Source organism: Nipponia nippon, unplaced genomic scaffold, assembly GCF_047370975.1.
Source record: "Nipponia nippon isolate SJK-2023a ecotype South Korea unplaced genomic scaffold, ASM4737097v1 scaffold_2, whole genome shotgun sequence".
Lineage (NCBI taxonomy): Eukaryota > Metazoa > Chordata > Aves > Pelecaniformes > Threskiornithidae > Nipponia > Nipponia nippon.
This window is the reverse complement of record NW_028262336.1, coordinates 3,621,227-3,647,312: the sequence shown is the minus strand read 5'-3', so window position 1 is coordinate 3,647,312 and position 26,086 is coordinate 3,621,227. Positions and strand designations below refer to the sequence as shown.

At 43.1% G+C, this 26,086-nt stretch overlaps 1 protein-coding gene across 4 annotated transcripts in view; it reads right to left on the bottom strand.

Annotated features, from left to right (window-relative positions):
• Window positions 1–26,086, bottom strand: part of GSK3B (glycogen synthase kinase 3 beta) — a 158,344-nt gene that overhangs the window by 25,129 nt on the left and 107,129 nt on the right. For all 4 annotated transcript variants that reach the window (XM_087756413.1, XM_087756415.1, XM_087756414.1 and 1 more), the window contains exons 7-8: window positions 19,383–19,480; window positions 7,269–7,364 (exon numbers count right to left, since the gene is read on the bottom strand). In XM_087756413.1, the coding sequence (XP_087612539.1) occupies window positions 7,269–7,364; window positions 19,383–19,480 (194 nt within the window). The remainder of the gene's footprint in view (window positions 1–7,268; window positions 7,365–19,382; window positions 19,481–26,086) is intronic.

Sequence of the window (26,086 nt, the reverse complement as noted above, 5' to 3'; positions counted from 1 at the left end):
TCCAGCAGAGCTGTTTTCAGTCTTTGCTTGGAAAGTCATTACACACCAAGTGAAAAACAGAACCGTACCCTTCCAGAAAGAGGTCAGGGGACGGTTTCACAACGGGCACAAATCACCTCCAGTTCACGCTGGAAGAGACAGCTCTGCCCTTCTCCTGACCACGCAGGTCTGCCCTGTTCCCCTGTCCCAGCACTTGCAGGCGGGGCTGAATGATCAGCCAGGTAAGAAGGGTGATCCAAATCCTGAACGTTCGTGTTATTCAAGAGGTTTTTGCTACTATACAAACAGTAATGCAGAAGGGAGGCATCAAGAATATGCAGGTGGGAGGCGAAGAACTGACCCTGCTCCATGACGAACCTATGCCAATTACGAAACGGCACCCAAAGAAACATCTCATCTCCACTGTACCTTTGTAGCTCTACAAAAGATCAGACCCCAATCTCGGAAAGAAGAGTTTGCATTTTCAGCTTTAATTCAAATGCAAGTCCACTTACAAGATTCCTGACAAAAGAATTTTCACTTCCTTTTGTCATCAGTTCTAATTAGAAGTGACAAAACGAGCTGTCTATTTATCCATTGTACCATTCGGTATTCTTCCTTGAATCTACAGTATGAGCAGTCACTTTGGAAGCATTACAAGCAAAACAATCTGCTTAAAAACCAGACAAGAACCAGGAGAGCAGGAGTAGGACAGGGTGAAGACATGAAACTGATTCTGGAGGGTGGAAAAATATGCTCATGAGAGAGACCAGACTCTTTATGTCCCAGTCCCAGAGTGCAGGAAAGATGACAGGACGGCCTGCTACAAGCACAGAAAAATTCAATATTCAAAGTAAAGTGATTAGTATGGTAAAAAGTATACAAAGACTATAGCGCGATACTCAAGACTAAAATATCTGCCAAGTATTTTATAATGTTAGCAGAAATTATTTCATAATATAGGCAGAAATATGGGTCCTAAAGTCAACATCCAAAGCTACTCTACAATACAACCAACCGTGGTTCTGCGCAGCTTCAGCTGCAGCCAGGAGTGGCCACTTGCTTTGGAAAAGTGCCAGAAGGGATGAGCTAGAGCCTGAAGTTTCATCTTGGACACTATTTTCCTCTGCTATAATAATTTGGCTTGAAGACACAGACAGAAGAGCGCTCTGAACAGTACAAATAATGAAGGGGGAAAAAAAAAAAAAAAAAAAGGAAGTGCTTATGAAGTTGGGAAGGACCCTGCCCTAGTCTGCTGCAATTTTACTGTGACAGCAAAGTGCTGCAGAGAGACGTCCTCGTGTATTCATCCACAAGAGTGCACTGCAGAAGGGCAGAGATGCTCAAAACCGATCTAGACACGAGTTTTTCTCTCTCTGCCTTCCACTGTTAAACAAATGACTCCTGTATTTTTCCATCTCAACACTGACTTGGAAACTATGATTCAGACACCAGCTAGCTATAGATTTGGGGATGGTGAATGAAGCCATTCTTTTGAGTACACTCAAACTTATCTCACCAACTGGATATTTAAAAAGTGCTTGCATGTGTGAACAATCTTGCAAGTACCTTCACAACAGGAGACACAAAGGCCATGAAACTACAGCACGCTGAAGAGATGCACTGTCCATTTTAAATTGCTGCCCGCAGTGGAAACCGCTTCCACATCTGTACAATGGAGACAAGGCGGAGGTTCTGATTTGACTAAAGAAAACAGCCTTTGCTGATATAACCTGTTGTGTTGTTCTGCCACCACGAACCACGGGCATGCTTGCAGCTCAGTAGCTAAGTCAGTTCATAAAGCCATTACTGGCAAACATATGGAAGTATCCTTGGGTGGGGAAAAAAATCCAAACGAGTCATCTCCCCCATGCAGAAGAGGCCTAAACTACATAATTATATTACATTTACTACGATCTTACTCAAATGAGATCCTTTACTAGCTGGATGCAAGGGGAAAGGCGGGCTGTCACAGATGGACATTTTTCCTATTTCTGGAAGTAATCACAGCACTGTCTTTGTTTTTCATAACCCAAAGGATTTGAGATCTGAAGGTAGCATCTGAGTAATGCTAGGATAAAGGCCAGCTGTAGTGGGGCCATGGTAAACAACGCCTATCTAACACAAGCTTATGAAGCATGCGTGTAGACCTTTTGTCAGCCACCCCGCTGTCCCTGCCCCGCTCCAAAACGGCCAAAAGCATCAGAGAAAGCTCATCGCCAAAGCTGAACTTCAACAGCCCTGTGAAGTACAGTCTTGCACTTGATCCCAGATTTTCTTCTTGGCTTTCCAGTCACAGTTATAAAGTATAGATAAAGCTTAGTCAGAAGAAGAGAAACAAGTATAAAGATCAGTAGCAGAGATCAGACCACACTTCCATGAAGAAAGAAGGCTCAAGGAGTTGAGGTGGCTGAAAGACACAGAAGGAAAGTTCTGACCTAGTAAAAACAGCAGCAGCAAAGCCTTCAAGAAAGGGCAGTAAATTTTATTTGCTGAGCTGATACAACTGGAAAAAATGGACAGGTTTTCCAACCCAAGATAAACCTGAAGACATGATTGTGTGTCTAAAAGCCTACCCATTTTTTTCCGACTGTATCAGTCAGTCAAAAGATATTCCCATCCCTGCAAAAACTTGCTTCTCTTATAACTTAATGCTACTTACTCGCAGACCAAGGCAGACAAGCAGTAGGATGCACCTCCATGAATACAAAATGTTCTCTACTAAGTGAAAACAAAGGGAGGTCTGGATGAAAAGAACAGCTACGTTACTAAATTAAGCACTCCGGTATTCTGAAGAGGACCCCCCCGAGGAACCAAAATGTCCCAGATTCCTCCTTTTGGGGCTGGGGTTGTGGGAGTGGGGTGCCAGAGGGGAGGAAGAGAGAAGTCCTGTTTTGGAAGAACTGTTTCAAAGATTCCTGGAAAGTTCAGATTCTCTTTTCTTTTGCTAGCCAGGGACACACTGAACTCCCATCATCATCTGCATCATGCACGTAACTGGTATAAAAACACGCACGTGCTTGGGCAACGCAGAACTATATTGGAGAGAAGAGAGAGGCCTCTGTACTTTTTATAATGAGAGATTCCAGCTCTTAAGTTACAGAAGTACTTCAATCTAAAATTGTCAACAGATTGAAAAACCAGTCTGAGAACAGTTTGCACTGTAAACTCACATTATTGCTGCAGCATAGAAAAAAGCTTTTTTTAGAGTGTTTGCTTGACTTCTCTCCTAATCTATGAAGAAAGACCCTCGTTAGTGGATACCAATCCATTTCTCCTGAAAAGTCTAAGATACATCTATGAAGGCAGACTTCAAATTTCCATAAAACTTGTGCTCCAAATTCCAATTTCAGCCTGAAACTGAATGAATCTGAGAAACAATATTCCTTCGTGGACTCATCCTTATTCAGTCTCAAACAATTTCTCTGGTTCTTTAAAAGAACCACAGAACCTATTTCATTCTCCTAGAGCACCAGTCAGTGTTGTTCACCTAGTAGGTAACAGCAAATGTAGCAAATGACACCACCACAGTGATACTGAGTAGGAAAATAACGTTATCTATGCCTGCCAGAAATACCTAGAGAGCAGGCCAGAACCCGGTACATTAGAAGTCCGCACCACAGAATTTCAGATGCAACCTACAGGTACTACAACTTCCAAAGAAAATTCTTAATTACCACCTACACACACTTTTGCAGACCAAGAAAGTTCCCTGAAAACAAGAGCAAACCATGGGCCTTACTTCTGTATAGATTACTGGCCTGGATACAACCAGTTCCAGACTGCATAGAAAAGGTTAAACGTCCAGACAGTAGCTAAACATGCACCTTCACCGGGCATCTCCACTGCATGAAATTAACTCCAATAGGACCTACAAAACCCTCAACTTTGAAAAATACCCATGTTGTATTAAACACCACAAAGCAACAAGGAGAGTGCCCTTGTGTCAAAGGGTTTATACCAGGGAGTGACTATTCTCAGTAATTCTCTCTCAAACATGCTGAAAACTAGCTGCCTGGAAGTTCTTCCACACAAACCCCCCTTAACTTCTGTCTCCTGAGTCACAGGATCATAGAATGGCTTGGGCTGGAAGGGACCTTAAGGATCATCTAACTCCAGCCCCCCTGCCATGGGCAGGGATGCCACCCACGAGACCAGGTTGCTCAGGGCCCCATCCAACCCGGCCTTGAACACTGCCAGGGACGGGGTGTCCACAGCCTCTCTGGGCAACCTGTCCCAGTGCCTCACCACCCTCTGAGTAAGGAATTTTTTCCTAACATCTAATCTAAATCTCCCCTCTTTCAGTTTGAAACCGTTCCCCCTTGTCCTGTCGCTATCTGCCCTTACAAAGAGTCTCTCCCCCTCTTTTATATAAGCCCCCTTTAAGTATTGGAAGGCCACTATAAGGTCTCCCCGCAGCCTTCTCTTCTCCAGGCTGAACAACCCCAACTCTTTCAGCCTGACTTCACAGCAGAGGTGCTCCAGCCCTCTCATCATCTTTGTGGCCCTCCTCTGGATTTGTTCTAAAAGGTCCACGTCTTTCTTGTGCTGAGGGCTCCGGAGTTGGACGCAGGGCTCCAGGTGGGGTCTCACAAGGGCAGAGTAGAGGGGCAGAATCCCCTCCCTCGCCCTGCTGGCCACATCTCTTCTGATGCAGCCCAGGATACGGTTGGCTTTCTGGGCTGCGAGAGCACATTGCTGGCTCATATCCAGCTTTCGTCCACCAGGACCCCCAAGTCCTTTTCTGCGTGGCTGCTCTCAATGAGTTCTTCTCCCAGTCTGTACTCATGTCTGGGACTGCCTCGACCCATGTGCAGGACCTTAGACTTGGACTTGTTGAACCTCATTCGGTTCATATGGGCCCACTTCTCAAGCTTGCCCAGGTCCCCCTGGATGGCATCCCATCCTTCAGGTGTGTCAACTGCACCACTCAGCTTCGTGTCATCCTCAAACTTGCTGAGGGTGCACTCCATCCCACTGTCTATGTCATTGACAAAGATATTGAAAAGTCCTCTGGTCATAACTAGTCCACAAAAATAACAACCTTCTAACTACTGTAATCTTCACTAATTCTTTAGCTTAGATGGCAAAGGTTTGTGCTTTTGAGGCTGAAACTTAAAGTTCAAGTCCAGCTGGCAACTACCTGTAGCACTCTAGTTACATACATAGTTACAACAAAAATCACGTCCACTTTCACTTCTCCAGTCATTCCTTTTCTGTTCATTAGACAGCCAGAGTTCAGAAGTGCTTTTTCTCCTACGCTTTTCAATTCTAAGATACAGAAGCTCCAAGAGGATGCACATACCCACTGCTGTGCCATCGGATGTTACACCAATACAGCTGGGTAAGGAAGACCAGTTCTACACGATACTACCACTTAAATCTTTCAGAGCTCAACATGCTCAAAACGTTGAAAAGAAAGGATCTTTATAAGTAACACACTGAGAGGATGAGCATCATTACCAACACCATGCTGGATAATCCATTTTGTTAATTTAGCATTTTTTAAATAAGAAAAGTACAGATCTCATAAATGAAGTATCATGTAACCCAACTGTAATAAACTGGTTTAAATCCTATTCTACACGCAGCCGATGTCAGGAAGAGTTGTGTGCAGAATGACTCGAGAATTAGAAGCCATGTTGCAAGCACAGCTCTCCAAAACTATGTCCTAATGTAGAATGCAGATTTGATCTTCTGGCAAACTCCTCTCAGTTCTTTATAATCGCCTTGATTTCACTTGTGATCCTTTAGAACGACCAAAAAACATTCGTATAAAGAGAAGGAAGTCTCAGGTTTTTTCTTGAAGCTTCCATTTGCCAAAAGATCTCTGTTGTGTCCTACAAACCATCAAGTGCGTACAGATGATTCTTAAGACTATTCAGGCAGAAGAGCAGCTGCATAGCTAGCTTAGATGCTCAACTGTGTGTCCTACAGTACATCTCTGCACTTCTACTCCACTGCATATTAATTTAACCCCCCCTAATCCAAACACCTTCGCTGCAGGAATTCAGATACAGCCCTAGTATTCAATGCTACAAGGCTTTTGGACTTAATTCTTACAACTTCCACCATGATGCAATTTGAAACTGAAGAGACCAACTCCCAGGGATTTCATTTGCCCTAATATTTTTTTCCTCTGTTAACATAAGGTATTAAAAAGCCTCGCTGGATTTACTGACCTCTCACGCTATGATAAATCACTTCACCAACCCACAGAAATAAACTTGGATATGGAAATGCAAATCAGAGATTACTGGGGAAAGGGAGAATTCAGGCGGTACACAACTTGTTGGAGAACCTATCACGAAGACAGTGACTTGCAGTACTTGGTCTGGCACGTACCGTGGCCTGCTATCACCCTCAACTAGTTCTAGCCAGTGTTTCAGAGTTTCTATCATCACAGAGCATTTGGCCCAAAAGAGTCTGACCTGGACGTGTGCTCAGCTAGGAGTGCAGCCCTTCCATGCACACACACTACTTTTTTAGCAGAAGGAAACCTGAACTGTCAAGATTGATGACAATACACCACAACTATATCAGATATTTCTCAAGCAGCAAAAAGAAAACATTAACTACCAAGACTTCAATTGCTTAAGACTTAATATTTCACTTATTTCACACCCAAGGGCTAATTAAATGATTGTGACCCTGTCCCGTGCCAAAGAGCCATCATTCCTCAACATGTGGAAGACAGCTTAATTGTGTGGCAATGCATTTGTTCCAATGCTAGCAGTTTCCTCTTTGATCATCGAGGTTATAATATTGTCTGCATGTACTGCAATAGTGTCTCCTTGTGAAAACTAGATAACAAGTAGTCTCAAGAAAAAACACCTCCCCTCAAACAGCACACCTATGAGTACCAATATAGCAATAGCTATGAGAGAACCAGTTAAGAAAGTGACTGTCAGCCCTCAACACATTATGTAACAGCATTACAGAAGTGTCACACGGATCACTGGAACACTTTCTCAGTTGTAGGTGACTTTTGTGCACATCAAATTTATAGCATGACAGGATTTAGCTATATTGCAATCTGCTATAAACACACACACCATTGTTAAAAAAAAACAACACCTGTAGGCAATCTGAAAAAACCCCGACCCATAAATATTATAGCACACTGCTTCAATACCTTCTTTTCTTTATCTACATCAAAAATTACTGGGTCCCCAGCTTAGTTAAAGGCACCCGGTTTAGACTGAAGGCCACCAAGACACTAAAACTGAACTCCTTGAATTTTTACTTTCAGCCCACATGTCTTTATTATTCAGTTCATATAGACTCACCTTAGTCCATGGATGTGCCTTAATCTGAGGGAATTTGAATTCAGTATAGTTTGGATTCATTTCTCTAATTTGCTCCCTTGTAGGAGTTCCCAGAACCTAGAAAGGAGAGAGAAAAAAAGGCAAATTTAGATGTGCTTCAGATTCACGTGGTAATGAAGAGCGCAGTAAAACCTATTAAACATTGAGACAACTTAACTGAAGTCAATCTGTGTAACTAGTAAGTGAATATAGTGTTGAGAACAAAACAACAAAACTTTTGCAGAACCTTTTCAGTTGGAAGGGACCTCCTCTCCTGGGAGCTTCTGATCCAACCCCCCTGCCCAAGCAGGGGCAGCTGGAGCAGGTTGCCCAAGACCATGTCTAGCTAGGTTTTTAGCTTCTCCACACAAGGAGACTTCACAACCTGTCTGGGCAACCTGCTGGTGGTCTTTGACCATCCTCAGAGTACAAAAAAGTGTTTTCTTGCATTCAAATGGAGTTTTATGTCTTTTACTTTGTGCTGCTGCCTCTTGTCCAGTCAGTGGGCACCACTGAGAAGGGTCTGGCGGCTGCTGCTGCTTCACTCCCTCCCACCAGGTATTTATACACATGGATGAGATCCCTCTGAGCCTTCTCTGCTCCAGGCTGAACAGTCCCAGCTCTTGCAGCCTCTCCTCATATGACAGATGCTCCAGTCCCTTCATCATCTTTGTGGCCCTTGCTCCAACTTCAGTAGTCTCTTGCTAGCAATTCAGTTCACGCTCCAAGCCCAGTGTCCAAAATCTAATTATCTTCTACAGCTTTTCCCCAAAATTCAAGCATCTTTCTCAAACTTAGTGATATTTCAATGGGGAAGAGTTTGCTCTAATTAGACTGTTATAAAACAGTATTGCTGAAGACATTTAGGGATTGCAGCTCACTGCATATGGCTGATTAAGGATCAGTAGCAGAGACTGCATTTTACAAGTCAGGTCTGTTGTCCGTTCCCGCCCCCCCGCCAAACTGTGGGGGCTTTGGCGGTGGTTCCCCACCCCAATATTTCCACATGGAAGATAATCTTAGTTTAAACCTAACCTGGAAGCATCTAAAATGCATACCACCCCTGCTTTACTTTTACAAATGTTTATTTCTTGTTCCCAGAATCTGCGCGATGTTATTAATACATGCAAATCAGTAGCTGCATGAGAAATAACACACAATCACACATCTCTTTGGAGGGGTGGATAGATTTTGAAAGGATTCTGGAAATCCCTTCAGGAAATACGCTGGACAATACGGCAGTAGTGTTTTCTATTCAGTTAGCACTAAGCGTGAGAGAGCCATTGCCTTCTACCTATATATAAAAACTGCAAAGCACGTTCAAGGAATCCTGTTGTTTTCTGCTTGCACCCCATTGCTGGGTGTTGTTCTGTTCTGCAGAGAGAAGCGAAGAGGGCAGAAGGCAGAGGAACCGCTCCTCTACGCTGAGTTCAGGTTCGCCTTCCTATAGCAACCCTGTAGCCACGCTTCTCTCGCCCCGTGACACATCTCTCACCATACAGATGAGCATCATGTTGTCACCTCATCTCATGAGACTGCACTGTCACCATCAGGAAACAACTGATCTACAACATGACGTTAGCACTCTACCTTACTGCTTGATAAAGAAACACTTGGTTAATTCTGGTATCCATGAACATTTTCATTCTGTTAGAGGAGTGGAAATTACACAAATGCACTCTAAAGAGTCAGGTAAAGGGCTAAAAGAGCAAGTTAATTGCTTTTCAATTAATTTGTGCAACAGAGAAACTATCATCAGGTATTATAAAAGGAACTTGGTATCTCTTTATTATTTAAAATACAAGCTGTACGACACAAACTGAAATACCTACCCAAAAGCAATCTTTTAAATAAACAGCAGCAGCAGAGGTTCAGACAGTTGTTTCTTGGATAACAGAGTTAACTGACAAGTTGTACAAAACGAATGATCACGTAACTCCTACCTTCCCGCTGCTAACCAGGATTTAAATCCCACCTACTCCAAAAGCCAAGGGTTACCTTCAGAACTGACAGAAGAATTTTCTGTGCATGTCTGAAAACACGAGGTTTTGCTGAGGTGGTAGAAAAGAGGGTGTTTACAGGATTCCATACATTTTGTTCAACTTGCAAAGCAAAATAGGGTTGACAGAAAAAACTTGCCCCTTCCCTGCTGGTCTTCCAGCTGGCTCCCCCCAGAGCACCGGCCACCCAGCTGCCAGCCTGCCAGGATGGCACCGCTCTCAAAGCTTGGATGACCGCTGCTCACAAAGCTTTCCAATTCTATAAGATGATGCAAATATTATTTTCATCCCAGTTCACGAAAAAAGCCATTTCCAAAACCTTGGAAGTTTCCTGAATTAGTTAAATTGACTTCCTGAAAAATTAGGGATAACTTGTATTGCTATCCCACCATTTCTAAAGGCTGAGTTTTCAGGCCTTCCTAGTATGAACAGGACTTGTTTATTAAGCACATTTACCTTCTTTCCCCTTCTCCCCCTCAAAAAATTCTTTTAATAGCCTTCCTAGGAGGAGACAAGGACTAGATTTTTTTTTCTATAGCCAAAATTCAGGAAACTGGCTCAGTTCCCAAAGCTGCTCAGAACAGGAGCCTACACAGTTGCAAGTATCTTTATTTAAAGACTGCCTACAGCATCAGAGAGAATTCAGGTTAGATAGGCAAGGGCAATTTCATGGAAGGACTCATGGACCATGCCTGCCCATACATTTCACTAAAAACACAGCTGTAACTCCAGATGCTGGGAGGGAGCATCTCCTAAGCTGAAGCGCAGTCATCTCAGCAACAGTGCTTAAGGTCTCGTGAATGCTTAGAAAAGAAGGTCCTGAAGAGGGATCAGGCCAGCTGAAAGAAGGGATCACCTGGTCTCTCAGTTACATAGCAGCCTCTGACACGCAAAATAACTGTGCAAAAGGAAAAGTGACTTACATTAGCCACTCAGTGTATTTACACTGTTCCCTCTGGATTGTAAAGCCAGGTTGTGCTTTCAATTTGTACTGAAGGCAGATTAAGGCAAGGGGAAAAAAAAAGAAAACCAAGAAGAGGAAAGGAACATAGATAGGAAGAATCATAGAATGCTTTGGGATGGAAGGGACCTTTAAAGGCCATCTAGTCCATCCCCCCTGCATAGGCAGGGACATCTACAACCAGATCAGGTTGCTCAGAGCCCCATCCAGCCTGGCCTTGAATGTTTCCAAGGATGGCGCATCTACCACCTCTCTGGGCAACCCCTTCCAGTGTTTCACCACCCTCATCATGAAAAATTTCTTCCTTGTATCTAGTCTGAATCTACCCTCTTTTAGTTTAAAACCATTACACCCTGTCCTATTGCAACAGGCCCTGCTAAAAAGTCTGTCCCCATCTTTCTTATAAGTGCCCTTTAAGTACTGAAAGGCTGCAATAAGGTCTCCCCACGGCCTTCTCTTCTCCAGGCTGAACAGCCTCAGCTCTCTCAGCCTTTCCTCATAGCAGAGGTGCTCCATCCCTCTGATCATTTTTGTGGCCTCCTCTGGACCCTCTCCAACAGCTCCATGTCCTTCCCATGCTGAGGACCCCAGAGCTGGACGCAGGGCTCTGGGGGTCTCACCAGAGCGGAGCAGAGGGGCAGAATCCCCTCCCTCGCCCTGCTGGCCACGCTGCTTTTGATGCAGCCCAGGATACGGGTGGCCTTCTGGGCTGCGAGAGCACATTGCCGGCTCATGTCCAGCTTTTCGTCTGTCAGCACCCCCAAGTCCTTCTCCTCAGGGCTGCTCTCAATCCCTTCACCCCCCAGCCTGTACTGATACTGGGGGTTGCCCCGACCCAGGTGCAGGACCTTGCACTTGTCCTTGTTGAACCTCATTCGGTTCAAACAGGACCACCTCTCCAGCCTGCCCAGGTCCCTCTGGACGGCATCCCGTCCCTCAGGCACATCAACTGTACCACTCAGCTTGGTGTCATCTGCGAACTTGCTGAGGGTGCACTTGATGGAAGAATGGAAGCTTTAAAGACGGTGTCAAATTCAAATCACAATCCAGAAGAAAAGTGTGGGATGAATAAAGTGATAGGCTATGAAATTGTACCAGTACTTGACATATCTGGAAGAGGTCCTGTGGTGGACCTCTCCCCACCCCCCAACACACCAACACTGTTTGCTACATGATTTTGAAATTGTACCTCACTGATTCACACTGAGTTTTCAGTATATTAGGAATACATCCGAGTAACCTTGGTGAGCAACAGCAATCATTTAAACTATTGCAAAAATTGGGCAAACCTCTTATTTTTAAAAAAGTCACATATGTGACGGCTCTTTCTGTTTGAAATGCAAAGGAGAAGCATAAATTACTTTGCACAGTTTTGGCAGAGTTACTCCATGAAACAGCTGCTCTTGCTATACCAACTCTGAAAATACTACAGAGCAGATGTTCCTTGGAGAGAGGTTTAACAGAGTGGTTGAGGTCAGAAGGGACCTCTGGAGGTCATCTGGTCCAACTCCCCTGCTCACGCAGGGCCAGCGAGAGCTGGTTGCCCAAGACCATGTCCAGCCAGCTTCTGAATATGTCCAAGGATGGAAACTCCACCACCTCTCTGGACAACATGTTCCAGTGTTTAACCACCCTCACAATAAAAACTGGTTTTCTTGTGTTCAGCTTGAGTTTCACGTATTTTGATTTGTGCCTATCGCCTCTTGTCCTGTCACGGGATGCCGCAGAAAAGAGCCTGGCTTCCTCTTCTTTGCACCTTCCCTTCAGATACTTCCATACGCTGATAAGATCCCCCCGACCTTGCAAAGGGTCCAATACTGAAATATTCAAGTCTACGCACATTAGCACATACTATTCTACTTCTTGTGGACAGTCTTATGAAAGGTGATATTGTTCAGGCAAAAATTGATTTTTTTTTTTTAAATTGGGCTTTTTTTTTTTTTTTAAAAAAAAAAAAAAAGAACCAAAGCAGAGTAAATACTAGAATAATAAAAATGTAGTCGTCCGATGAAATCAACTGTATCTGGAATGAAGACTAAACTTTTGAATGAATGAAGGGGGTCTACGTGAGACAAGGGATCTTCCTGCACAGGAAGACAAGAGGTCAATAGCCTTGTTCTTCATTCCCTATTGTCATCATCATCTCTTAAATAAGAATAAATAAAAAGAAACATTACCTACTAAGATTAACTAAAGAATACACTTGCTGAGAAGTCAGATACTGCTCTGATTCTCTTAGGAGAAAAATTGAACACAACAGGTTTCACAAGTATTTTCTGGAAAGTTTTTCCTTGACATTAATCTATAATAGATGAAGCTCCCCAAATAATTTTTATTCCAGGAACAGGGCTTGTGAAGGTAGGGTAATGGTACATATCTCAAGCCATTAAAGAAAAGCTACAGGCTCCCAATAATGTCATCCTTAACAAACATGAAGAAGTGATTTCTGAACGTGGAATAAGCCCTGCATCTGATTACGAATGCATAAAGATTTTATGTCCTTGCAATCAGATTTTCATAGGAGAAAAAGACGGATGATGTCAGCTCTAAGAGACACCTTAGTTACACCCCAATACTGAAAACAGCTGCTGTCCACACCTGGCTTCACTGTGAAAAACCACGCAGAGCTATTTATGACCAAACCCACAGCGTTGCAACACCAGAGGAAGAGGAAACTGCAAGGGTCTTCACAAACCCCAGAGGAACAGACGGCCTTTCCGACAACCACCGTTACTGCTAAACCTTTGCCAAAATGTAAAAATCGGCTAAGAGCACAGGGACACCGAGGGTTCAGAAGCTCTGGCTGGTAATGGCTGAACTAGAGAGGGGAGAAGGTGGTTATTTCAATCAGAAACCTCTAGAAAGCCACGGTTATAGCAGTATAGTGCCTTCCCCAGGAAAACCATGCAAGTTTATGAGGAAATGTGCTCCAGAAGGTCTGGTGTGTATGGCTTACCAGATGGCATAATTAATATTTCTGCAAACATGTCTGCACCTCTTCAGAAAGTTGTGAGAGGTGTGCCAAATAGTTATTTAAAAAATTGATGGTGCAGGCATCTCAAGCAGTAAACATGGGTCAGCTTTGAAATAATAATTCAAGAGGTCTGTGGTAGAAAATAAACTTACCCATTTTATATACACTTCCTTTCAAAACCATACTCTTGTCAAACAAAATGAAAGCCAGCTAAATATAGAGATTTTTTTTCTATTCGCAAACACGAGGGCAGCTATACATCAGGAATAGGAAGAAACACATTGTCACCACTGACATGAATATAATTGCTCATCAACTTTTTTTACGCTGCCTGCCTGCAAGCACTGGAAGCGATGAGTTACGCGAGGCACAGGAACAGCCAAGTTGTGATGTGGAGGGACATCAGAACAAAATGCCAGGAGACTTCCCTTAGGGGCGAAGAGAGAGGACCCACGTGAAAGGCCGTGTCAGATGCAGGCAGGTCCTCGGCACAGGACCACATCCATGAAGAAGTAACACGCTCTCCTACTGCTTATTCTGCCGGAAGAGACGGCTCCTCTCTCCCCATTAACTACTGTGACTGAATTTATTTTATTTCAAAAACTGAGCCCAAAATAGTACCTTGACATTTGAGCATGAGCCACATACTGTAATTGCAGTCTATACTTAGAATTCGGCTCAGTAAAACTGTCAGAGACCAAAAAGTTACACATGGATAGGATTCCTGATACTATAGAGCTTGTCTTAATACACTTTTTCTCCTTGCCTCATTCCTAACCCAGCTAACTATGGGAAGAAGATTTTATTATTTTTCCTAAGTTACCATGAAATGCCAGTTTTGATGCAAGGAATACTCACACAGTCCAGCAGGAACCAAAAAAACCAAAACAAACACACACGCACACACAACCCTTTCCTACAGCTTTCACAAGTTCATTGATGCATCTCATACTCTAGGTTGCAGCATATGGAAAAAATATTTCTGGTAAAGACAAGGCAAGGCAGATTGGCAGATCCTGTCCTCCCCGTGTCCCAGGGCTGCTCAGGCAATTATTGCTGCTTCATTCTTCTGACAGAGACGATTTTTTTTCCTTCTCCATTTTCGAGGGGAGTAGGGGGAAGGTACTAAACAGAACCTTTCAGAAGATAATTATTATCTTAGAAACAAAACCATTACGCTGCTGAGATTCCCTTTTTGCAAGGGGAATAAAGAGTAACCACGGTCCGTGGGAAGTGTGGTTGAAGATGTTTTAGTTTGGCGGGGTGGGGGGTATCCCAACCAGTTTTCCCTCGATGGTTTCGGGGTGCTGCAGAGCTGGGGTAGGCAGGGATCCCCCACCTCCCAAGCTTTTGCAGGGGGCACAGCAGTCCTGCAAACACCGCTGCTGCATTGCAACCCGTGCCTGCAAGGATTTATGGAGGAGTCCGCCCTGATTTTATATTAAAAAAAAAAAAATCCCTCTTGTGGTCTGAAAGCTCCTTCTTTCGAGCTGTATTCAGCCGCATCCCACTTGTACAGTGGATTTTAAATAGGGAAGTGGCAACTGCAACCCTCCTGGGGAAAGAGGGGGGTTCACCCTTCCATCGGGGACAGGACTGTGTGACCGCTCTCGGAGGTGTAACGCTTGCTTATATGTAATTTCTTCACGTGACCACTGACGAAACCCGCACTGCCACTGTCCCTGCTTCAGAAACTGAGTGCATTTCTGAAGGAGATGTCACTTGGAAGCAGTAGGATAACCTAACATTTGGAACAGCTAGCAAGAGCTAAAAATAAGGAGGAAGAGTCACCATTCAAGATCAAACTTTGGAAAAAGCACAGCACATAACTTCTCTCCTGTAATAGTGTAAGTATTCAAGAGGAATGTACTGGGGTTAAATTATTTCTTCAGATGGAGCTCCAAGACAGTATTTCCCCATATCAAGTATCATTTTGTCAGGGGTAAGTGGTCAAAGATCTCTCTCCCCCAGCCAGACTGAGAACATCTGGAAAGACCGTCTTTAAAGAAATAGGAAAAAGAGAAAAAGAAGCTAAAAAGAAGAGGACTGTCTTCTGATTCACACGAACGTGATGCTGTGGTTCTAGAGGGGCACAGTTCTTTTGAGCAGTCTGCAAATACGCGATAGGCCTGGAGAAACTCCAGATGCAACTGGACGGAGAAAATCTTGCAAGACTGCTTGAAATGAAAGTACGTGAAGACTGCTGAAAGTGAATCCAAACCTGACAAAAGCCAAAAATGTTTCTGCTGTAGCAAGGGACTGAAGATGTTGGGCATGCAGCCTGCAGGAAAGACAAGCTGTGCCGCACTGACATATCACAGAAACTTCACGAACACAGCTACTGAGGGGATGGCATCAAAGAACTGCATGAGAAGGGAGGACTGGTTTAATGCGATGGCATTTTGAAGTCATTCTCCAGCCTAACGCAAAAACTTCATACCCAGGTGTAGCATTCGATTGCTGTGTTGTGAAATGAATTCTGAATAATCAAAGCTGAGTAAGCAACTGAAGAGACAACTGAAATATTTATCTTGTAGGTCAAAAAATGCTACAAGAGTGACTGTGACTCAGTCATCCTGAATTGATAGGAACCAGCAGAAAAGCTTCTAAACTGACCTCTCTTGCAAGGCGAATCAAGTAAATTTAAGGCATGAAAGTCAGATGCATTTCCAAATGTGTGGATAAATATTTTTTTACTATAGCCCTTTTTGGGAGTTTAAAATACCCCATTTTCTCTGCCCCTGAATTTCAGACATACAGTTCCAAGGAACCTATTTGAAAAGCATGACTGCAAGACAGACAAACAGCCGCTCACATGTCCTAACCTGCAACCTCCTACAAAGCTCACCGCCGTTCTACAGCTCACAGACCCCACAGCTCTGCTTCTCCTGCAGCCAGTTAGCATTTAAATAAGTCTGTGTTACTGTGAAAGCTTTCAATAGTAGCATTCCATGGCAGCAAATGGAAGAGGTGGACATCATCTGTAAAGAGATTTTTTAAAATGAATCCTATTCTGAATGAAATCTTATACAACCTAACGTATCGTGCCCAAGACTTAACATTTCTGGTAATTTTTGTGCTGCAGAATTGCACGTGTCTTCAACTGTACTGAGGCTGCAGAACCCAAGCTCGCTCAATAAACAGAGGCTGCAGTTTTTATGCTAACATTTCAAATCCAAGTTGAATTTAAGCATTGTGCTGGGAGTGGAGAAGAGCAGAATGTTTCGTGACTTCTTTGCAGATTTGTTTTTCAAATCTGCTGAATTTGATTATTGGTCACTTAAGGGATACATAGTAGATGGGACAGATCCTTGCCAACAGCTGGCAGAATGGAAAATTGAGGACCTCACTTTCTACTTTTTCCTCATTCTCAAAAAGTGAGGAAAAATTACTTGAAATTTGAAGTAAACATGCTGTTCTCCCTCTGTTCCCGCTATGAGAAATACTTGTTGGTGGGTATGGCATTACAAGGGAAGCACCTCATTGCCCGGTTCATGCACTTTCCTAGACAATTTCTCACGGCTGCTGATTTTGAATGCAATATTCTCAATTTTAACTCTCTCTGTATTCTCACCTTAGCCTTCTGACAGGGCTTTTCTGAATAGTTTATACAAAACTTCACAACACAAGATTTGGTAGACAAGGGCATTGAAAAACTTCTGCAGTTTGCACTCATTTTCTCTTCCAATGTTGCCTTGAGAGTATATGCTGCCTCAGTAACAAATATACAGGCAGAAAAATATTCATGGCACCCACCCATTTGGGCTCACATTTTCCATCATACTTCCTTAACAATTCAGTGAACATCCTTTTTTGTCACTACTACTGTAAGATTTACAGCGTTTGCTCTCTCAGACTTTCCTAAAACATACTGTCTCAGTGCTGTAACCTTTCAATTTAAGAGACCAGGCTTACTATAAAATTGAGTTATCCCTACATCTGTTTCACTTATTTTCTACACATACGGGGCTACATATCTAACAGAAGATGAGAAAACCCCAGCGCAACACAGGTGTGGAGGATCATTCAGTGTCCCCCTTTCTACATTTAAAGAAACGATTCAGAAATTTGTTTCTGCGGAGGCAAAAAATCATAATCTCAAGCTATAGTTTCCTGAAGTTCAAGCCTTTACCCTCCTTTGGCTGTCATGAGAAATAACATTAGTTTGCCAGTACTATGTATTCAGCTATGAATTGGTCAATAAAAAGTTATCACACTACTCATGGTAGTGGCATTTAAAGGAACCACAGATGGTACACAGGCTATCAGCAATTTTATTCAAGTACCCCTCTGCTTCAATACAACTTAACTTGGCAAGCATGTTAATAATGTGAGGACATCTATTTCCCGATTGTTTTACTTCCACATTGTGACGGTCAAAGCAAGGGTAAGACTATGGTTTTGCTGATAAGGCTTCTCTATGCTCAGATTTCTGATCGAGCCACAGAAGGACTTACAGGACTGTCACTGTGATATAAACAGTTGTATTTACAAAAACTCATTAGATATAGTTTCTCAGGATTACACACATTAACCAAGAAACAAAACAGGACTTTCTGAAAACATCCAAAGGCAAATGCCACAGGCTATTGCACAAACTCCCGAGGAACTCTGGCCGTCTGGGGTGGTCACAGGGACCACTTCACACCTCACAAAAGCAGTGTAGCAGAAAGCAGTGCACCGCTGTAGGACACTTCTCAAAAGGGGAAAACTTGTGCCATCCTCAGCCCTGCTTCTGACAGCAACTCTACTTTTCCACTGGTGTTTCTTATGTAAACTGACCCAACTTGGACACGCTGAGCTTGAAACACACTGGGCAGAAAGGCAATAGTAAGAAACCAAGAAAGTCATAGGAGAAGTAGGTGCAAGACACGGAGCCTCCAGAGGAAAGGAGCTGACTGGAGGATTTCCAGCAAGACAGACAGAAACCCACTGTAACAGAAGCTAGGTTTACATGGTCAAAGGCTGGAGGAGACGTGGTGAGAGGTTAGAAAGGTCAGAGCATACCCCATTGTGACCGTAGAGCAGGCCACAGAAACACTGAGCCTCACCAGCCCATGTCCTCCACCCCCGAGTGTCAATTTGGTGTTGGTTGGTGTCATACACTCTGTTAGGACAGGGACAAAGACACCAGCAGCTATTCTAGTGAATAACAGATGGAAGTAGGAAGTTCTACTCTTCCACACACGCATTTTGGTTTTGAGGGGGTTTTCACATGCATGCCACACAAATATACATGTATCAAGGTAGCAGTTAAGTGGCAAAACCAAGGAGGAAATTCTCTTAATACACTCCCCTTGTGGTGATGAAATCAAAGCTGAACAGTGTGTGCACACATCCTCTATAATACTTCCATCTTATTAAGTGTACAGTATAGATTCAGAGGAAAAATATACTGCTCTCTCTAGAAGTCTTGCTTCCTTCATTGCAGAAGTTGAAGGAGGCATGGGAGACTAGGGTGCTGGGAAGTCAGACACCAATCTTTTAAGCTATGAATTATTCTTCCATGCCTCTAATTTGAGAATCACGGAATATTCACAGCTTACCAAATTACATCAATCAAGATGTGTTTGAACGTAAGTGATCTATAAATGTTATGTATTCTGAAACATGAGGTCTTTTTCACTTGAAAACCAAGACTCTTCAGGTGGAAGGTATCTTTGCCCTACATTTCCCGATTCTCCATCTGCAAAAAGGAGTGCCCTTTCTCACCTTTCACCTCAAAGAGCTGGAAGGAAGGAAGAAGAGAAGGCGGCTACATATGTGAAGGATCTGGCACAAGGAAATTTAACAACACTGTTTTCAAAGCCAAGTACTAATTGCATGCAACAAAGGAAGAAGCGCCAGATTCTTCAAGAATGAGAATCACACATTAATAAATATTGGCTCAGTATGTAAGCACTATTTCCAAGCACGCTGAAAGTGCAATCCTTGGGGGGGGAGACACCTATATAATTAAAAGATGATACATCATTATGCGTGACTGCAAGAGGGGCATAAAGATCATAAAATTCTAAAAAAAGACCAATAAGTGTTTTCAAAAACACGGTTTACATGCAACAACCTTTACAATGGTGACAGAATATATATGTTGACAAGGTTATAACAATGCACATTTTCATGCTGATTCCCAAGGAATAAAAACACTTAAAATTCCATACCTTGATTATTTCCACCAACTGATCCACACCACTGTCACCTGGAAAGATTGGTTGTCCTAGTAACAGTTCAGCCAATACACAGCCTGCTGACCACACATCTAAAAAGGGGAAGTGGAAGACAGGGAAAGGTATCAGTAAAAGGTACGTGTTAGGCCATTAAAACCAGCAGTTTTAAGCTACTTACTTTCTCCTTTGCCATGTTTAATACTGTATATAACACAGCTAAAGAAAACGCAGATACCTGGCATAAAGCAACGGTGGGCACACCGTCTTAGAAGTCAAACCATGAGACAATGAGAACTGGGAAATAATGCTAAACACCATAATAGATTGACATTAAAAGTTACACATGTAGGGAAAAGACCTGAGAACATTCGCCATCTGAAAATTAGTAACTTCCCAAAACCCTGTATTGTTTTTAAGTCACATTGATCACGAACTGTGCATAGGCATCATCTACCACAGCGGCTGATGTTTTTACTGTTTCTGAATGTTGAATAGACTCAATTTTTCATCCATATATTGAAAGCATATACACGCTAGCAGATGAACCACTACTGCAAGTATGACTTGTATCCTGCAGTACATGATGATTAAGGGATCTGGGAGACAGCCTCTCTAACTCAAGTCACGTCAAGACCTAATCTTTACGCCAATTCCATTTGCAAACTTGGCTGGACAACAGAACTGCAAGTCATAGGTCAGGTCAACAGCATCCATCGAAGAAGCCATCAACTAATTTTCATATATAGACCAAAAGCCACAAGTAGCAGCTACTCCCCTACATGAAGAAAATTTTCATAATCTATTACAGGTATATCGTCTTACATATAAATAAGACAATTCGATACTACAACAGCAACTTAAGAATGTATCTAAGTGTACTACAGAATATAACATTCTATTTTTGAAACATAGTTAATTTGAATGAAAAATCTAACGAAGCAAATGCAGTGAACACTGCATAGCAGACGTTTGTGAGAATTTGCTGTAACTGCACACCAAATACTGAAGTTTAAGCTGCTCAACACACTAAAAGTATTGCACCGAGATGCAGAGATAACCATTTCCTAAAAAATAGATTGACTCTAAGGTTTTCCAGAAAGTCACCATTTGTTCCATGTATGTCTGAAACCTTCCACTAAAATCTAACCTCAAACAAGCAAATGGTGCTGGAGCGTGTCCAAAGAAGGGCAACGAGGCTGGTGAAGGGTCTAGAGAACAAGTCTTACAAGGAGTAGCTGAGGGAGCTGGGGGTGCTCAGCCTGGAGAAGAGGAGGCTGAGGGGAGACCTTATCGCTCTCTACAACTGCCTGAAAGGAGGCTGGAGCCAGGTGCGGGTCGGTCTCTTCTCCCAAGTAACAAGTGATAGGACGAGAGGAAACGACCTCAAGTTGCACCAGGGGAGGTTTAGGTTGGATATTAGGAAAAACTTCTTCACCAAAAGGGTAGTCAGGCACTGGCACAGGCTGCCCAGGGACGTGGTTGAGTCCCCATCCCTGGAGGTATTTAAAAGACGGGTAGATGTGGTGCTTAGGGACATGGTTTAGTGGTGGACTTGGCAGTGCTGGGTTAACGGTTGGACTCGATGATCTTAAGGGTCTTTTCCAACCTTAACGATTCTATGATAATCAGTAATGGAAGATCTGTAAAGCCTACAATACTGTAATGCCCAAAAGGGAAAAGAACAAAACCAGTCCCTCTCCACCCATCTTTCTTTGAACTCTCGCCTCCTTTTACAAGCTAACCTTCTCCCATGAAATAAACAGTAGCACCACCATAACTCAAAACCCAGAGAATTTACCTCCTGAGGCCTGTTCCAAACTGAAATAACCCACGCTACGACAGAGATCCTTATTCCCCTACTGTATTTAAAACTCTGCCATTGGGAAGCAGCATACACACAACACTGTTGGTTATGGCTAAAGGTCTGGGTAAGGAAAACGTCTCTGACGGTTCTCTAAACAGTCTGTTATCACAACCACTAGAGACCAAGGCAAAAAAAAAACAACCCTAAAAAACCACATTCAGGAATTCAAGATTGATAACAAAATAATCTACAAGCGAGAACAGACTTTTCCTTCCCCCATTTCTAAATGAAAGAGAAGGGCTACGCAAAAATACTTCCCCCTCTTCTCAAGAAAGGTATGGTTCAGTTGTAACATATAGTAGACAAAAAGCACTGCTCATCACTGCAGCTTTCAAAGTCATTCACCTCTAAGTCGAATGGAGGCATTTTTACATAACGCCTTAGTACAAACATCACATCAGGGTTCATCCTAAAAAGTAACTACTTACAATACAAACAGCAACCAGAAATAATCTGAAGTTTGAGTCTTGAATTCCAACAAGCAAACAAACCAGATTATGCTTTTTGATCTTTTAGTCATATTTAATAAAAGCCGATATGGCCACCAAGGTGCTAAGGTCTCTTTTGGACAACAAATGAAGGCGGCATCACATAAAGAACATTTAATTGCATACGACTGCTAAACAATGTCTCTCTCCGATAGCTCCTGCTGTTGGTCCAAAACATACAACAAAAAGATGATGCAAAGAATCACTTCTTATGTCGTCCCATGCATACTGGGTTTATAGGACATTACACCATGGTTCAACAGATAGCATACATTTCTTCAGCAGTACTGAAGAAACAGATGAAATGCACTAAGCAGCCAAAGTACCGTAACTTCAAAGTCCATTCAAAGGCACCTTAAAGGGGTTTGAAAAAGCTGAGTCCTTTACACTGAGTATGCAAAACAAGTGGTACCTCAAAGCTATAATTGTTATTTACAACTTCAATCCTTATTTTGCACTGAAAAAGAAACAATATATGGGGAGGAAAAGTATTTGACAGAACATACACAAACCCAAAGCTGACATGAGAGTAAGTCAGCATTCACAACTCATTGCCTTTTAAAATTCTGAAACTACACTAGCGTGATTTTTTTCGAATTAGACTGTGGCTTTTTAAAACTGTTTCAAGTAACCTTCTGGTCTGGCTGCTCCTCGAGGTTGGCTTTGTGCTGTTTTGTCCTTTCCCAGCCTCCCTAAATGCCTTTGCACTCCACCAGCCAACTTCAGCCAAGTCTGAAAGGCAGAAGTCTCGAGTCCATGGCAGAAGTTTTGTAAAAGCAGTGGGGAGAGCAGGCGTCGGCGTCGCTGCTGAGGAGAAGCGGGCTCGGTCCCTGCGGGACGCGCTGGGCTTGCCCCCGCCCCGCTAAACTGCGGCTGCAAACAAGCTGAAGGATGTGCGGGTCCTTGCTCAAGCAAGAAGGCCAAGGAGAAACGGCAGAGGATACATGAGAAAGCTGAGGGCATCGCAGCGGGGGAGAGGAGAAAAAGGAAGGATGTAGGTCATGAGGAAATAGCTGGGGAAGTCTGAGGAATACTTGCTGTATTCGTGATGGGTTTAATCCATCAAACACACAACAAATTCATTGGAAACCTATGAAGCTGTTCCTTGTGCAGCGAAATCTTCCAAATCGGGTGATTTAATGTCTTGTTAAAAGTCTATTCAGTTTTCCTTGATTTTACTTGCTAACACTTGAAACACGCACTGAAATAAGCTACAGGCATTCCAAAATCCCCAACTTTTTTCCAGGAGTGCAATTTCACCGACTTCCAAATTAGGACTTGGGCAACGTTCCCCGGGCGAGGAAGTGAACAAACCCTTGAAGCATCCTCAACGAACGCCAGAGAGCGGCGGCTAACTTCAGCAGCTCCAAGCAGGGATGGCACCAAAACACAATTTACATAGGTGTTTATACAAGGCTGGTGAGCAACGTACAATAAGGAAGAAACTGGGAAATTTCAGCTCTGCTGAAACTCGACGGAATTTATGCCATCGACTTTAACAGGACTAAAATTTGGCTCTGGGATAGTTTGCCTTCCCCCCCGCCGCTTTGAATCTGGCATTTTAAAATTTATCTTCCAAATGTGGATGGTAACCTTTTTCATAAGCCTGAAGTAAAGAATGTACTAAATTCTATATAGAAAGACATGTTACTTAAGAGAAGCGATAAGGTAGGCAATACTAGTTTTTGATAGCTCCTTCTCAGACCCTTTTCTGCCACAGCACAGTCACAGCTAACTGTAATAGGTTAATAATCTTTCAGAGTAAGTTTGCGGTGTAACTACCCACTCCCATGGGAGGAGAAGCATTTTATGAACTATTTCTTTTTAATATGTGCCATTTAATTAAGGTGAAATACGACTATCATTCACATCACATAATAAACAAGGTAAGAGAGAACCTTAACAGAAAACAAGAATCAAGTCAACAAATCATCCTTAAGCCAAACTAGTTGGGACAATGTGAAATTTTAGGAGAAAATACTGAAAGCTATTAATTTTAAAGTAGAAGAAAGTAGACACGGCTACTTTCTTCATACCTTCGGTGAAATGTAGTCTAAACAATATGGACAGTAAATGCAACGGCCAGGCAAAAGCAACCTTCAAATAAGTTTACTGAAGATAGCTTTCACGCATTATAATAGTACCTAATGCCCTATCTTTTGTAGAGCACTTAAATACCATTATCACATGAACTACCTGCGCTAATTTAAGCACACAAAAATTCATATACTGCAAAACTTTTCTTAATTTAAGTTTCTATTACTTTATTGATCTTCGCAGTTGTTAGTGGACATTAACTTGTCTAATAATATCATCTGTATAATTCCCTTGCTTTTGAATGCCATTCCAGCATTAGAGAAGGTAAGAAAAGGAAAAATTTCTCGAGTTCAGGAGGAGGCACCAGCAGAACAACCTCTAGCTTTAACCGTACAAGCGGGCAATGGCCATTTCCAGCTCTCTGCGACAGAACACCCTGTCCACGAATTTCATTTTTGTGATCTCAAACTCTGCCTTTCCAAGCTGAGAAGCTGGCCCTCTTCTTCAGGGCATGAGCACCACTCATCGTATTACGCTCCAGCTCCTCTAACTTGTTATTTGGAGGACATGAAGGAAAAAAAAAAAAAAAAAAAGAGGTGAGCCTGCTCTCACACATTTAGTACAAATTAAGAACTTTCCTTTATCTGACACTTTATGGGGTACATATACTTTTCTACTTCCCCCCCCCATCTATTCATCTCTGCCCCTTGATCTTGATGGACTTCTTCCATCTTGGAGGTGACTCAAAATTACTGCTCTGGAAACTCTGGAAACAAACGAGCAGGGAAGCAACCAGGAGTCAGAAAAGCAGCCCTAGGAAGTCGTAAAATCAGCAGCTTCTAGTTGCCAAACGCCAGAGCACAAAGTGCTTTTCGTTGCTGCTTGTTTGGAACACTCTTTGGGATGTCAGAACGCGAGGAAAATTCTGGATTACGGGCACGCATGCTACGTCGGTGCAAGTTTTGCACATCAAGCCACCACAGATCCACAGATTATGGAGACAGAATAAGGCTGAAACCTGAAATGCTTGGAAATCCATGCTTGTTCCAGTACTTGGAACAAAAGCTAAACACAGGTATTTCTATTTTTCTGCAACAAAGAGATGAAACTACAATGACAGGTGATAGAATATTTCAGTAAATTGATGCCCATGCTTATTTTCAGCTTTGGAAGTTGCCATCTGAGATACAGAGGCAAGTACTTTTCACTGTTTGGCAACAGGTTTGGGACACACCTTGTGATGGTTCTTCCCCAGGAAACTCGGAGACAGCCCAACTACACACGCCTCCAGAGGAGCTCCTGCTCCAGACTGCTGAGGTGAAATACGCTCTCCTTCTGTCTTAGTGCTCGCTAGGGAAGTGAATGAATAACTTTGTGATACTTATTTTTGGACACCCCAAGAGAAGCCAGCGATACAGCCACGCAGATCAATCTTTCCCTGCCAGTGGCTATAAATGTTCCCTCTGGAACGCTGTCAATTCCTGCCAGCGCAGTGATGGAGAAAACGCACCGAGACCAGCAGACCCTTATCCAGAAGCATCGCCACGTTCCGGTGAGCTCTCCATTGCCCCATTACCTAACCTAGTAAAAAAACGTGTGTTCTGGGGGTAAAGCTTAACTGCACAGCTTCTTTCTGTAGAAGAGGATCACATGGCAACAGAAATGTCTGCACCCACCCCTGCTCCAGCGCCTATGTTTGTCCCAGGACGTTGTAGGGGAACGTGGGCAGCCATCCCACGGTTTTTCAGCAGGCAGCGGCACCCAGATGACCGGCGCAGCCAGCAGCATGCTGGCAACATGCTCTGGGGTGGCGTAACCCACAGAGACCTGCAAGGAAGAAGCTTCGTCCAAAACACTGTCAAAGGATAGCCGAAGGGCTCGGTTTGCAAAAAAAACGAACTACCTACAAATCAGCTGCAGGAACAAAATGACATGCCATCCCCAGGAAGCCTTAGGGACATGCACGCGCTTGCAGAATTCACAGCCAAAGGTGCACAAAGGCCCGAACCGTACAAGCTATCAAGGCACCCAAGGGACATGAATGCTTGTGAAAAAATTGAAAAAAATCCCTTAAAGTTGTAACACAGGCAGACGACAGAGCTATTATGGGCCTGGATTTGTAGCTATTTGGCAACAGGGATTATTTAAAACTTGAATAGGTCATTTCCCAGGTCATTATTTTAATAATAGTCCGAGGTCTGCTCGATGACACACACAGACGCAGTAACGGCAGTAAATGTGTTTTGATGCTACCCTTACTATCTTATATATTTATATATAGCACTAATGCAGTACTTTACAAAAGTGAA